The 15,618-nt window shown below is 35.5% G+C and overlaps 1 protein-coding gene across 1 annotated transcript; it reads right to left on the minus strand.

Annotated features, from left to right (window-relative positions):
- Window positions 1-7,657: 7,657 nt before the first annotated feature.
- On the minus strand, window positions 7,658-8,629 carry Or51aa2 (olfactory receptor family 51 subfamily AA member 2). The gene is given in 1 exon segment (NM_001000147.1): window positions 7,658-8,629. A coding segment is annotated over 1 exon segment (972 nt).
- Window positions 8,630-15,618: the final 6,989 nt, after the last annotated feature.

The following is a 15,618-nucleotide window of genomic DNA, read 5'->3' on the forward strand; positions in this document are numbered from 1 at the left end:
TTGAGGAGAGAGGTGCCTAGAAATTGGATACAATTTTCTTCAACTTTTTCTGGTGTTTTTTACTTGCCTTAATTTTGCTTTTTTAATAAATGTTATAGGAGAGAGAAATGGACTGGAAAATAATACTTGGATTAAAAACAAAATTTTATTAATGAAAGTATTAAGCAGGATGTTCTTACCTTGTCATCAAAAGTTGGGACAGGTCAAGACTGTTCATGTAGACTCCCACAAATAGACTGAAACATTTTTTATTTAACCCAAACTGATAATATCAGTCTGAGTATATTTCTTTCTGAGAAAGAAATTGAAGGAGATTTTAGGAAATTGAGAATTAGGGAAACAGGGTACAACTTCACATTCTATTGAAATTGGGTCGATAAAAAAGGGACAGGAGGCTTTCAGAAAAAACCCTCCAATAGTCCAAATAAAGTTTGGCCCTGAGTGCAAGTTTGGGGGATGTCTCTGGTATCCTCCAATAGAAAAAAAAACCCTCATTGCCATCATTTGAAATCTTAGAGCATCCTACAGGAAAATATCAATATAAGGATAGTGACTTTGTAGAGACTAGGATTAGGTGTAAAATAAAGGGACATGGCTTTTATCAATTTCTAGCTTCATGAAAAGACTGGGTAGATAGGGTTTCCCATGAGTCTCTAAATAACTGCAGAAAAACTATCTCCAGTAAAACAAAATGTCCAAAGGAGATTTGGAGGTCCTGAAACACACTCCTCACACACAATGGTGTAATGAGTTAAAAGCATATCAAGAGACAAATACGAGAATTAGAAATAAGAAATAAAAAGGCTTAAAACTTGGTCATCACTCAACTTGGTAAATTTTTGCTTTGCTTGTTAAAATTTAATATAAAAGATTTACTTCTCAAACTTCAAACTATCTGACACCTATAACCATAACTCTCTGACTCCAAGATTAAAGCTTCTCCTCCCCCACTTATCTAAACTTGGTCTAAGCTGTGACATGTTATGTGATCTTTGGACTTTAGACTATAACTTCTAAAAATGTTTTATTTTATTTTCCTTATAATAATTATGTTTTAGAAACTCTTTGGAATGTAAATGTTGTAATCACTGCTGTGAGGCATGTAAATATATCTTGTAGCTCTGAGAAAGCAGCTGCCATCTGTGATCTGTCTCTCAAGTACAGAGACCATACATTCTCAGAGGCTCAGAAAAGCTGCAAACTGCTGTCCAGAGCAATCCTCTTTGCATTGCCTGCTAAATCCACTCTGCTCAGGCCCTGTCCTCTGCTGGAGCTGGTTCCCAGCACATGGTTCCATAAAACAGCTCTACAGATGTATCACAGTGGTGAAAACCCCCATAGGTGGACTCCTAAGTCTACATGAAAATCTTATGTTTTATCTTTGTCAGTCTAGCATATATTTCTAAGTTATATGAGAATTGGAAGGCATATTTCTTGTTTTACTTCCTATCCCCATTCTTCGTATCTTTTTCTATAAGATCAATTTCTTTGCAATTCCAGTATGCTACATATAGTAGTACAACTTGATTTCTATTTGATCTTAAACTCTAAAGGAAACAGTTGAATGATTGACAGATGTGAAAATAGGAGTCAGAGATTGTTATCTAAAGTACTATCATATATATCATATACATCAATCAGTAGAACTGAGTACCTTCAACAAGTGTTCTTTCTGCCTCAGAGATCCTTGTAAAGAGTTAATAATATGTCATGGAATAGCTTCTGCCTTACATCCTAAATATTACAGGACATGATTTGACCTAACCTAGATTTGAGTGTTTTCATCACTCACCAGACTCCAGGGCAGAGCCACAGCTTTGTAGAGCCTCACGAGGCTCCCTGCCTTAAGTGCAATGCCAATGGAGCAGGCTTATAAAGCTCTGATTCAGGCTCTCTCATGAGGCCCACAGCTATCTCCCATGGTACAGGTTGTGAGTGTATTAACAGCTAATGAGTCTTTGTAAACTTTCCAGAATAACTCTAGTAACTTGCAACTGGTTGTAGTTGAGCTTTATTTCTTATATTCTCAGTGTAAAACCATGTTAGCCCTAAAAAAATAATTCTATAGCCTATGTTCATTCTAACAATAACTTGCTTAATATTAGGAACTGCAGACAGACAAATCACCTGCATTCTCCAAAGCATTTTCTTTATTCTGTTCAAGAAAAAATTCTTAAGTTATAGGAATTTTGGAGCTAGAATAGGATATCTTTAGCACGATGTTGATGCTTAATGATTTTAGTAAATGATGTCTAGTATAAGTTTACCCCATAAAGAACATTAAGCCAGTTTTTTATTGATCTCACTTTTTTTCCTTTTACATTTTAAAAATGCGCTCTCATTTTCTGTGGAAATATTTTAAGGCTTAAGGTAGATTCAAGCTGATTCAAGAGGCACATATTGAATGAGCCTGGAGTGTTTTTGTTAAGTTGAGAAAAGGAAAAGTGAAAAATATTATAAAGGTAAAGAGCTACTATCAGTTGAAACAGAAACATCAGAAACAAGCCACAAGTGATATGAGATTATGTACAATAATTCATTGGTTCTTCAGAGTCATACGATGCAATATGATATATACTCATGGATAAGATTTAATACACAGCAAAGGATATGGTACACTTGTCAGAAGCAAAAATAAATAGGCAAAATTTAACCAAGTTTCTGTCTTCCATTTTTTCTCTCTTCCATTAGTTGCCAGTGCCATGAACCTCAGAGAAACATTAAAGATAGTTCTGTCTATAGAGTGTGCTTGCAGTTCGGAGCCAAACTCCTTATGGAAACTAGCCACAAAGGTACACCATCTGTTACATGATCAACATTACAGTCCCCATACTGGACAGGAGAAGTACGTAGATATTTAATTGTTCCTTACCGTGTAGCACTGATGTGGCTCATTCTGAGATGTTGCCCTGGTACAGATGATTGAATCACTACTTGGTAAATATCTTGATATTACTCAGATATAGCCTTGGAGTTTTGTCAAAGGCTGTATTGATAAGCAACAACTTGTAAAATAGGTCCATTGCTGTAACACGGTTCCTAGAATATTTCATGTCATTTTAAAGATAATTTTATAACACATTAGAAATAATTTTAAATTTTTTTATGTCTAAAATATGAATAATTTTTGGCTTTGGAATATTTTGACTATAGTGGTGGAAATATATTAATTACATTCTAAGTAAGAAGTCAGATAATCAATAAACATTATAACCTTATGTGAAGCTATATTTGGATATTTAGCTTGAAATTTATAATTCACGGAGATGAAAAATACTCCGAACTATTAACTTTAAAGTTTTTGATCCTAATACAAACACACACACACACACACACACACACACACACACACACACACAAACATACACACACAAAGGTAGACTATATATAGGTGTTTATTATTTAATCATATTTTCTGTGCTAATAGGCATGCTAATATGGGAAGAAGAAATCCTGCAAGCAAAGAACTACATGCAACTAATAAATTGAATCCCAAGAAGAGTGAAAATGGCCTTCATGGGAGAAGATGTACCTAGCCCTGAAGAGACTTCGTATGCCAGGGTGTGGTGATACCCAGGGCTCTCCTCCCCCTCTCAGAGGAGAACAGGAAGGGGGTGGAGGGGGGGACTCTGGGAGAGAGGACTGGGAGAGAACAGCAATTGACATATAATGTGAATAAATAAATTAACTAGTGACAAAAATAGTATTAACTAAAACCTCTCCAATTGGTCATCTAATATCAAGTGGTCAACCTTCAACAAACAATACTAGATGAACTAAGCACATTGTATTTATATATTTAGGCTATACAAGTAAGTATGTCTGCATACATGTGTGGTATGTGTGTGGGGGTGGGGGGTATATATGTGTGTATGGTTATGTGTGCAAAACTACATCAACTAAAGAAAAAGAGGCCATGACTTTGAGAGAGAATTCTGGAGTTATAGTAGCGAACTTGGAGGGAGGAACAGTAAGATAAAAATGATATAATTGTGTTTTAATTAAAAATAAAATTCTTGTAATTTTGTCAATTGTGTGTGAGTGTGTGTGAAAGCAATTCTATTAGAGTATAATATTGGCAAAACCCCATATGATCTCTAAAAGACTAATTTAAAGCTGAATCAATTTTGATCTTTTCTTCTAGGTGATATAATTATCCTTTTTATGGTTAATAGGAATATGCAGTGTGTAAATGACTTCTGAACCATTAGGGAGGAAAATAGAATGAATTACATGTGTCTAGGGGATAGTTACAAATATTTAAGGCACATCTGGGGATTGTAGAGAAGTACTGATACAGCCAGTGATGTATTATCAGCATTGGAAAGCAAACTGACTAGACGATTACTTTGTTGTCATTTCACTATGGGTATTCTAGTGTCCTTAAGAAGCACAGAAATAAAAAAAATATTTGAACTGATTCCAATGTCTCTTATATAATATAAAGTCATAAATCTCTGGCATGAATAGTCAAGAGTCCTTTGTGAAAAAGTTTGTGCTTATAAGTACATGTGAAAAATGAAATAATGCTGCTCTTTAGAGACTTATAGAATATTGGAGGGGCTATGCATTTCACACCTCAGACTTGTACTATAAAAGAATATGTCACTTATGAATAGTAAGGATATTGAAACGTAAAATATTAAAAACTGTTAATTTATATCTTACAGTTTGAAGGATGTAATTCATGTTGGTAATATTTTCCCATCTCTTTTAAATACTCCCCTCTTTTACCACACCTCTTTTCACAGCAAGTCCCCCTCTTACTTCCTTCTATTTATTTTGTATACTCATTAGTGGACCATTGAGTTTAATCAGGGTTGTGGGAAACAGTACATATTGGGGAGGAGGGTAATTACTCAAGAGAGGAGAAATTAACAGTAGCTACACTCCTGAGAATATGACTTCCCTTAGTTCAACAATCATTGACTGTAAATACATGTAACACACACACACACAATTGTGTGTGTGTGTATGTGTGTGTGTGTGTGTGTGTGTGTATAGTCATGGAGAGTTGGTATTTTGTTAGCCAATAGCATCCAAAATTTTACAAGATTAATGCAATCTTGTACAATACATGCACATCATGACTTCTGCTGTGTTCATAGGTGTTACAGACGTCATTTCAAGAAGACAGCTTTTGACAGAAGTTCTTCTTTTCTTCTGTCTCTTATATTCATTGTAAGAGGTTAATAGAAACATCTCATTTATAGTACTGCACTCAATAGTCACATACATACTCTTAGCAGTTTTTGACAATGTATAGTCATGGTTTTATAATTGTATTCAATGTCAGTTTTTAGATACATGTTTACTTAATAATTTTTTGTTGTTACCCTGTTTGAAAAACAGCAAAAAGCCATTATAAATATAACTTGATGGTACAAGCTTCATAACATCAGCACTAAAAAGTAAATGGCTGAGGATGGAGAATGTAATTTTAAAGTCAGAACAGAGTGAATAATCAAGTTTTTTCTCAACCAAAAAATAAATAAAATTAAAAAAGAGAAAGGAAGGAAAAATGAACATAAAAAAAGCAGCAATGGAAAGAAGGCAGGTGGAAGGGGAAAAAGCTACTATGAAGGAAATTAACTTGTTGAACTTGTAGCTTATCCCTAATTCTTCAAAACATTAAGGACAAAATAAATATCACCACTCTATGGAAACATACACAAGTGATGCAAAAATTAATTTTCTTCTGTCACGTAATGAACCAATGTCTTTATTGGCCAAAATATACAGAAACAGTGAGAACAATATATTGCTTCAAATTTTCAACAGGAATCATGTGACAGAAATGGTTTCATAGTTCTCCTACTCTATCACTTAATTAAAGACTAGTGAGTGAATAGAGCTCATGGCATGCAAGGAAGCACCCTCATTTGTAAATTAAGCCCATAAAAAAATCTAGAACATCATATTCATTCGTACTCTCAGAGCAGATATTGTACACAATTTTATGCTATCCAACTTCAAAATAATTCATTTGTGCATGATGATACTAGGAAGAAGTGGACAGAGTAGCTGTTGCTGCTGCTGCTAATGGGAAATACCCCTAAGCATTGGGGTGCCGGTGACTAAGGTAACCAGAAAATTGCCGAACATGATATTGATGCCAAAAGTAACACCACATAAGAGATTATCTTGACTTTTTTTTACTGTAACACATATTGGAATATAATCCTATTTCTTTGTTTTAATAAAAAAAGAATGTGTTGACTATTTTCTCTGGATGAAGCTTGATTGATACATAGCATCAGAGGACTGCCATGTCTGTACTCAGTCAGGGAAGATGCACCTAACCCTCAAGAGACTACAGGCCCCAGGGGTTGGGGAGGTCTGGTAGGGTGTGGGGGTGGTGGGTTGGGGACATCCTCATGGAGGCGTGGAGACAGGGATGGGGAGAGGAGTTCTGGGATTTGGAACAGTCAGAGGGTGGACTGGGAGGTGGATAAAATCTGGACTGTAAAAAGATTAAATAAAATTTTTTAAAAAATGTTAGATTTTTCACAAAAAAAAAAAGAAAAAAAAGGACCATTGGATGTATGTTAAACAGAAAGTCTATAACAGATGTGGGTAAAATTAAAGGGAGGAAAATTAAATTGAGTACAGAAAATATAAAAATCAAAGCATGAAAATGTTATGGTAGATGTATACAAAGTCACACACACACAATCACACACACACACACACATCCTTGGATAAGACTCACATAGTCAAATATTTGACTTTATTGACACAACACATATTTTTCCATCTTCTGCATTTGCCCCAGTATAACCCAGATTCTATACCATTTTCTGAAATGTGTTGGTTATGAGTGAAGTTATGGGAATTCATTATCTGAATTTTGTTGTCTTTACCTCCTTCTCACATTACTACTTCAATCTATGCTGCTGTATGAGATTGTACAACTTACTTGGTTTAAGGAACAAAGACAACACAATGAAGACAAGACAATCATATTTAAATGTCCTATATATCTATTAGATAAATAGACAGCTGTATTCAAGTGAAGAGAAAATGGTATGAAAAATGATGCATGGTTTATCTCTCTAGAAGACAAAAGAGAAATTGAATATCCTGTTCATGACACAAACTTAAAACAATATATGTTGGAGAAATAGCTCAGAAGTTAAGGTTATGTATTGCTTTTGTATAAGACCCAAGTTCTGTTCCCAGTACCTGGTCTGGCTAGTACCAGTAGCCAGGACTTTCCATGGCTTGGCTAACAACCATTAGTAATTTCACCTCTAAGGAATCCTGGATCGGCACCACTTGTGGCTTTTATGAGCACCAACACACTGGTGCATGTACATATACACACATACACTGAATTTAGTAAAATTTGAAAACTGTTTTAAAAGTTATGCACATAATAATGAGCATTATTTCATGAACAAACTTTGTGATGAATTTACATGGTGCCTTTAAACAACACCTGAATGGTCATATTTAAGCAATAAGATGAAAAATAGAGCATGAAAAGAAAAGAAAATTTTATGAAATTTGAGAGAATTTTGTGGCTTTGAAGAAATTATATGACTTTATAGTTCTTGGTTTTCATATCTGTACAAAGCTCAATTTAAAAAAAACTAATATTTTAAAGGAAAGGTTGCTTTTGATCATGTTTAATATTACATAAAATTTTCATAATTTATGTTATAGGTGAAACCCGAGCTTTCTCTGTTGCTTTTTTAATAAAGAGTTTCTGAATTTTGTCACGAATCTGCTTGGTTTTCACCACATAGACGATGGGGTTCATCACAGGAGGAATTAGAAAGTGCATGTTGGCCAGGGTCACATAGACATGTGAGGGGAGCCTTGGACCAAAACGATGCAGCATGGATAGGCAGATCATGGGTGTGAAGAAGAGGACCACAGCACACAGATGAGAGATGCAGGTGTTGAGAGCCTTGAGGCGGCCACTGTGGGAAGCCATACACAGTACTGTTTTCAGAATCAATACGTATGAGAGGAGGATGAGGAGAAAGTCAAGCCCCATGGTCGAAAGCACCACGAAGAGTCCAAAGATACTGTTGACACTAGTACTGGAGCAGGAGAGCTTTATGATGTCAGGATGCAAACGGTAGGAATGAGATAGTACATTGGAATGACAAAAGTACAGCCTCCTCAAGAGGATGGAGAGAGGCACCTGCACAACTAAGGTTCGTACAACAATAGACAATCCTATCCTGGAAATCACAGTGTCGGTAAGAATGGAGTGATAATGAAGTGGACGGGAAATGGCCATGTACCGGTCAAAGGCCATTGCCAGAATGATAGCTGATTCAAGGACTTGGAAAGTGTGAATAAAGAACATCTGTGTGAAACATGCAGAGGCTGTCACTTCTCTAGCATTCAGCAAGAAGATTCTCAACAGAGTGGGGAAGGTAAAGAGAGAGAGACCCAGATCAGAGGAGGCTAACATGGCCAAGATGAGATACATAGGAACATGAAGAGTCTGCTCATGCCAGATAACAATTATGATGGTCATGTTACCCACGATAGTAATGAGGAACATAGCACAGAATGGTATGGATACCCAGATGTACACTGTCTCCAGCCCTGGAATGCCTGTAACTAGGGAGGCGGAGAAGATGGAGTTGGTGATATTTATATGGAGCATGTTGTCATGAGCTGCATGCCTCTCCTATCAAATGTGTTGTCCTAGAAATAGATGCAGAACCCTGTCTCTATAACTTTTGCACCTTGAATGCACATTCTTTTTGTCTCATCCTCATACAGTCATGAATGGTCTGTTGTTTTGTGTGATAAAAGATTTTATGACCTTTCCTATTGTATAAGTTGAACCCAATAAAGAGTATTCCATTATGGAAAGTCTTCTTCAGGTATGATGTATTACTGAAGGAAAAAATAAAAAAATATGTTTTAATTTAAGTTATAGCATTGATATAATGACATTTTAAAATGAAAACCTTGGAAATTATCATTAACAAAATTCCCATTCACTAATGAAATTTTCAATCTATTTTCAGCAGCACAATATTTTGTGGAATTCTTCAGTCTTACTTATAATGGATAAATGTTATATCAGTTGATTGCTTGTTCATAAAATTAAGGCATTTTGTGGTATTGGGATTGAAACCAGTATTTTGCATATAACAGACAAAACTTTACTAAGTAAGGTGTGAACCTAGTCCTCAGAGCAAGCTGGGAATTGCTAATGCTTTTTTCTTCTTAAAAATTTCTGCATGTGAGTGCAAAAACTAAAAAGACCTACATGAATTTATATTTTTTCTCATGTTCAATATAGTCCAAAATACTTTGTGGTAGATTTAGATTATTTTATTGTCACTTCTCCATCACTAATTTTTAGAAGTACTGTGACAAGTAACAAGTCATTCCTTAATACAAACATGGTTTCTAAAATCATGTACCACATAAAGTAAAAGTAAAATATTTCTTTTTTTACTGTATCATATCTTTTTTATTATATATATATTTCTTTACTTACATTTCAAATGTTATTCCCTTTCCTTGTTTATTTCTATAAAATTGAAAATGTATCTATACTTAAAATATTTACATACTAATTCACATAGCATATGGACTAATTTCAAAGTATAAAATATTAATTTTGTGACTATCAACATATAGATATTTTCATAAAGATTATTGAATGTGATTGAGTTCATTTTGAGTCAGTATGTCTAAGCACATTATAGTAGGCCTACTTTACATATGTGGTTTGGTGTTAACCATTTGTTCTTAATTCAGGCAAATACTTCATAGATGTTTTGGCTATGTGCTTAATTCTGAAATATATTTTGTACTAATGACACAAATTAAATCTGGAACATTTAACTAGTTCCACTGAAAATATCAGGCAACTATCAATACAAAAATATCATACAATATTTATGAGATGATTCCATTTTCATTCTCTACATTAAGCACAACACATTTATTTTAGAAAAAAAATCTATGAACACATTTAAATTCTTTCAAGTTTGCTATTTTTATCTTAGCTCACCTTCCATGTTTCTAAAGTTAAAGATTAACCACGTTTCTCAGTCTTCCCATCATAAGAAATGGTACCATGAGCATCAGCCCTAGACATCTGGTTCTTCACATGTCCACTTGCCGCCACTGCCCCTGCTGTTAGCTTTACTGGAGATTGCATTGTGAAATCTTTATTCCATGCATGTGAGCATACATTCCCATTGACTCTCACTATTCCTCTATGACTCATTTAAAATTTCTTTTGAGTTCAGGTTCTGATAGAGAAAGAACATGAAGGAAAACCACCGAAATCAGTCTCAATCCTGACTTACCTTTTTTTCTGTTACTAGTTCTGGGATGTTTCAGGATCCTGCTGACAGATTTCTACTTTCAGTCACACATTCTACAGCTCAAATTTTCCACCTCTATCCTTTTGGTCAGACTCAGAAGTTAATGCAGTGATTAATCAGTAATTAATGCAGTAATTAATTATACATGCTATAATTATGAGAAGTAAAACCTCAGAGATGAAATAAAAAATTAGCTTCACTGAGAACGGGACCCCCATTGAAGGATTCAGAGAAAGGACTGAAAGAGCTTGAAGGGGCTCGAGACCCCATATGTACAACAATGCCAACCAACCAGAGCTTCCAGGGACTAAGCCACTACCCAAAGACTTTACATGGACTGACCCTGGGCTCCAACCGCATTGGTAGCAATGAATAGCCTAGTAAGAGCACCAGTGGAAGGGGAAGCCCTAGGTACTGCCAAGACTGAAGCTCCAGTGAACGTGATTGTTGGGGGAAGGGCGGTAATGGGGGAAGGATGGGGAGGGGAACACCCATAGTGAAGGGGAGGGGAAAGGGAATGACAATTGAAATGTAAATAAGAAATACCCAATTTAATAAAGATGAAAAAATAAATAAATAAAAGTTCCTAAAAGAAAAAAAATTAGCTTCAGAGGACTGGTAGGAACTGCCCCTTTAATGGACAGCTGCTCTATCAGGAAAGTCTGAGTGGAAAACTCAGCCTAAATGTGATAAGAATACACCTCTCTGAGTCCCCTTACTTGCAAAGTGTCATTTGTTCAGTTCTATGTGTCACCTGTTTCTAATCGCTTCATTATGTAACTGATGTTTCTTTTTGCTTAGACTGTATTTTCAGGGCACTTTCTGAATGTGTACTTTTGAATGTAAAAGTATGCTTACATTTGTAGTGAAGGAGGGGTCACTGGTCACCATCAGTATGTGTGTAGACAGTCCTCCTTCTCCAGTTCATTTTAAGTGTTTTACTACCATTTTCTGTACATCTCAGATATTTGATAGAATCAACTTAGGGATGTTTTTCCCTAAAAGATCCCTTCCTCAGGCCTGGGTTATTCCTCCTACTTAATTAGCTCTTCCCATACACACTAATTTATGTGTAATATTTTATCTAAATTTCTATCCCAAATCATACATAGTTTTTCTCTCACCTGGCTTCTTAAGACAGTGTCCTCTCCAGAATTCTAGCACAGCTTCTCCTTCTCTGTTGAAGACCATGAGTAATGTTGGCCTAGATTGAGCTAAGTTGTTATGTGTGAAGCTCTCCCCTGAGAATTAGAATCTCCCTAAACACTCTTTTTCTTAATGTGAGTATCAGCATTGGACTTTCTACTCCCTAGAGGCAACGCAAGAATGCTGAGGTGTGACTATGTGATTTCATCAGATGTGGTAGTAAATATCCAGGTTGTATTAATTCAATTCTGTTAGGAAGTCAGTTTACCAAAGAATGACATAGTATAGCATTATGTGAATTTTACATGTATGCAAATCATAAATAAGAAATCGAGAACATTTATATAATTGAAACCTTTCCATTCAAGGTATTACCCTTTAATTGGTTTGATCCATTCCAAAAAAAAAACAAAAACAAAAACAAAAACACTATTTGGTGTTCCTAAAATTATAACAGGATTCAGAAAGCAATCCTTTTTTTTCTGTCGTCATTCTTTGGCCCACACATTCCTTACCAATCAATGCTAGTGGATCATTTTACATAATATTTTAAGTATCACTAAAGGTATTTTGTGTTATTTCTTAAAATAGCATGTGACCCTAGACCCATAACAATATAAGCTTTTAAACAAGTTTTAAGTTTTAAGCATATAGGGAGGGAGCAATAGGAAAAGGGAACGTATGAAGTTACATTATAAATTTTAAAATAAAAGCACTATAAAAACATGTAGAGTGCACTATCATTGCAGTTAGCCTACTCTGCAACAGCACATTTGAACTTCTACCTGACATAGTAGTTCTCCTTCCATCAGATGTTCTGATAAAGAGGATTCCTAAAACACAGACAGAATCTCAGATCACGTATGCAAACGGATGTCTTGATCACCTCCCAAGTGTGGCTATTGTCCTTCTTATAGCACTCTGCGGGTTCAACCGTACAACACTGGTAGTAATGTGTGTTTAACAGCTGTGGGTATGGATGTTTGTAGCTTCTCTAGAGACACTGTGAGCAACCAACATGGAAACTGCCTTTCAGAATTGACAAAGAAGCTTAAAATTTAAATGTGTTTCCCAATTGGGCCAAACGATATAAGACATCTAAATCTAGCTATATATGCACCTGACAACAGCATTCAGAATCTATAGATGCCTCTATGTTGATTATATCTGAACTGTGGAAACAAACTATTCCTATCACTTTCCCATTTGATCTGAGAAATTTCCTCAGAGATAAACACATAAGTGAATAATGATATCACCAAATGTTGTTCAGAATCCCAAAGATATAAATGACACTGTCATTAGGACAAAATGGCAATCAACTTATCTTTACCAATCTTACATCTGATAGGAGACTAATATCCAATATACACAAAGAACTCAAGAAGTTAGACTCCAGAGAAACAATATAACCCTATTAAAAATAGGATACAGAGCTAAACAAAGAATTCTCAATTGAGACATATCGAATGACTGAGAAGCACCCAAAGAAATGTTCAACATCCTTAGTCATCAGGGAAATGCAAATCAAAACAACCCTGAGATTCTACCTCACACTAGTCAGATTGGTTAAGATCAAAAACTCAGGTGACAACAAATGCTGGCAATGATTTGTAGAAAGAGGAACACTCCTCCATTGTTGGTGGGATTGCAAGCTGGTACAACTACTCTGAAAATCAGTGTAGAGGTTCCTCAGAATTGGATGGAGTACTACCTGAGGACCCAGCTATACCTCTCTTGGGCATATACCCAAAAGATGCTCCAACATATAACAAGGACACATACTCCATTATGTTCATAGAAGCCTTATTTATAATAACGAGAAGCTGGAAACAACCCAGATGTCCTTCAACAGAGGAATGGATACAGTAAATGTGGTACATCTACACAGTGGAGTACTACTCAGCTATTAAAAACAACAACTTCATGAAATTCATAGGCAAATGGATTGAAATAGAAAATATCATCCTGAGTGAGGTAACCCAATCCCAAAAATACACAAATGGTATGCACTCACTGATAAGTAAATATTAGCCCAAAAGCTCAGATTACCCAAGATACAATCCCTGACCACATGAAGCTAGAAGGACAACCAAAATGCTGATGCTTCACTCCTTCTTAGAAAGAGGAACAAAAATATTCACAGGAAGAGCTATGGAGACAAAGTTTGGAGCAGGGACTTAAGGAATGGCTACTCAGAGCCTGCCCCACTTGGGGATCCAGCCCATACATATATATATCCTTTCCAGAGCATGACAAATACGGCGGCAAATGCTCGCAATAAACCATTGAACTGAGAATGGGTCCCCATTGGAGGAGTTAGAGGAAGGATTGAAGGAACTGAATGGGTTTGGAACCCTGTAACAACAATAATACCAACCAACCATCGCTCCCAAGGACTAAACCATCATCCAAAATCTACCCATGGACAGACCCATGGCTCCAGCTGCATTTGTAGCAGAGGATGGCATTGTTGGACACCAGTGGGAAGCGAAGTCCTTGGTCCTGTTAAGGCTGGAACCCCCAGTGTAGGGGTACGACAGGGCAGGGAGGCAGAAAGGGTTGGGTGGTTGGGTGGGGGAAAGGGGATAACATTTGAAATGTAAATTAAAAACTATCCAATAAAAATGCATGGATAACAACAATGACACAAAGAAAGGGATCAGTTTGCTTTAAGTCACTTGCTCACAGTCTTGGGTAGTTTTTTTTTCTCTCAGCCTTGCCTTTTCTCCTAAGATAGTCTCGTCTACAAGTAAGATCATCCCCAAGCATTTGATATTCTAGAAATTAAATATTTACTGAATCTGCCCTTGAGACAGCCAGTGATTCTGCTAAAGAGCTAGTATTTTAGATATATAGGCAATTACATTTCCCAAACATTATCAAACATTTTTTGTTTTATTTAATGTGTGTATCCATTTCATGACAGATTACGAATTCTGCTGCTTAGCAACATAAAAACTGCAGTTTACGAAGTTACTGTTCAGTTTGAGTAGTTATATGAAACATAATGTAGAACTAAATGGACTTACTGTAAAGCATTCCACATCTAAATAAGTTCTACTTCCTAGAGTAGAAGGAAGGCTAACCATGACTTTCTGACTTATGTAAGGAAGCTTCCAAAACATTTTTAGTTCTTCTGTTAAAATAGATCCCACTGTGGTCTAGATTAATCAATATAATTGTGTAATTTTAAGAGTTCAGGTAATTATTTAGTATTAGTATTATTGTGGCTTTAAAATAGCAACATTTCATAGGTTAATAGAAACTTCAGTTGTAATAGCAATCATGATTTTCATTTTCTTTAGTGTAGTTTTTAACAACTTCATACGTGAATATAGTTCATTCCAATGCTTTGTCCCTCATTCTTATATTTCTTTCTTTTACCCCTATTATTCTCCATCCCACTCTATACTCCCCTCTCCTACACTCCTTCCTAGATTTCTGACTTTTAGGTTGTTTGTGGTTGACTTTGTTTTAATCAGGGCCATCACATGACTTTTCTATTAGAACTATTTATAAGAACCTGTTGGACTCCCCATTGGACACACACTTGAATGCCATCTCACTACTTCCCCTTAATCTCTCTGTAGTAAAGATTACAGCTAAGTCTCCACTAGTCTACACAATGAACAATCAGGAACACATAAATGATAAGTTGAGGGTACAAATAGTTTTGTGTTGTTGTTATTGTTATTATTATTATTAGTAGTAGTAGTAGTAGTAGTAGTAGTAGTAGTAGTATCACCAGCAGCAGTAGTTGCTGTTGCTGCTGCTGTTTTTATTATTAATTTTATTTTGAGAATATAATATAATTACATTGTTTCCCTTTTTTCTTTATCCAGTCCTTCCATTCACCCACTTTTATTTCATTTCAAATTCATGGCCTCTTTTTCATCAAGTGTTGTGACATGAATATATGTATATGTATATACAATATTATATATATATATATAAATCGTCTTCATGTGTCATTTATAATTTTGGATAACTAACTGGTCAAAACTATTTGAACAAATTAAGTATTTTGACATTTGGATGACCTAAATTCTGAATTGATTCAGAACACAGCAAATATATCAAAAAAGAGTTAGTATTGGGAAGTGCACACCAGCCACTTTCATGATGATGTCATGTGGGCCAATGAAAGAAAAAG

This window comes from Rattus norvegicus, chromosome 1 (assembly GCF_021556685.1).
Source record: "Rattus norvegicus strain SHRSP/BbbUtx chromosome 1, alternate assembly SHRSP_T2T, whole genome shotgun sequence".
NCBI classification, from domain to species: domain Eukaryota; kingdom Metazoa; phylum Chordata; class Mammalia; order Rodentia; family Muridae; genus Rattus; species Rattus norvegicus.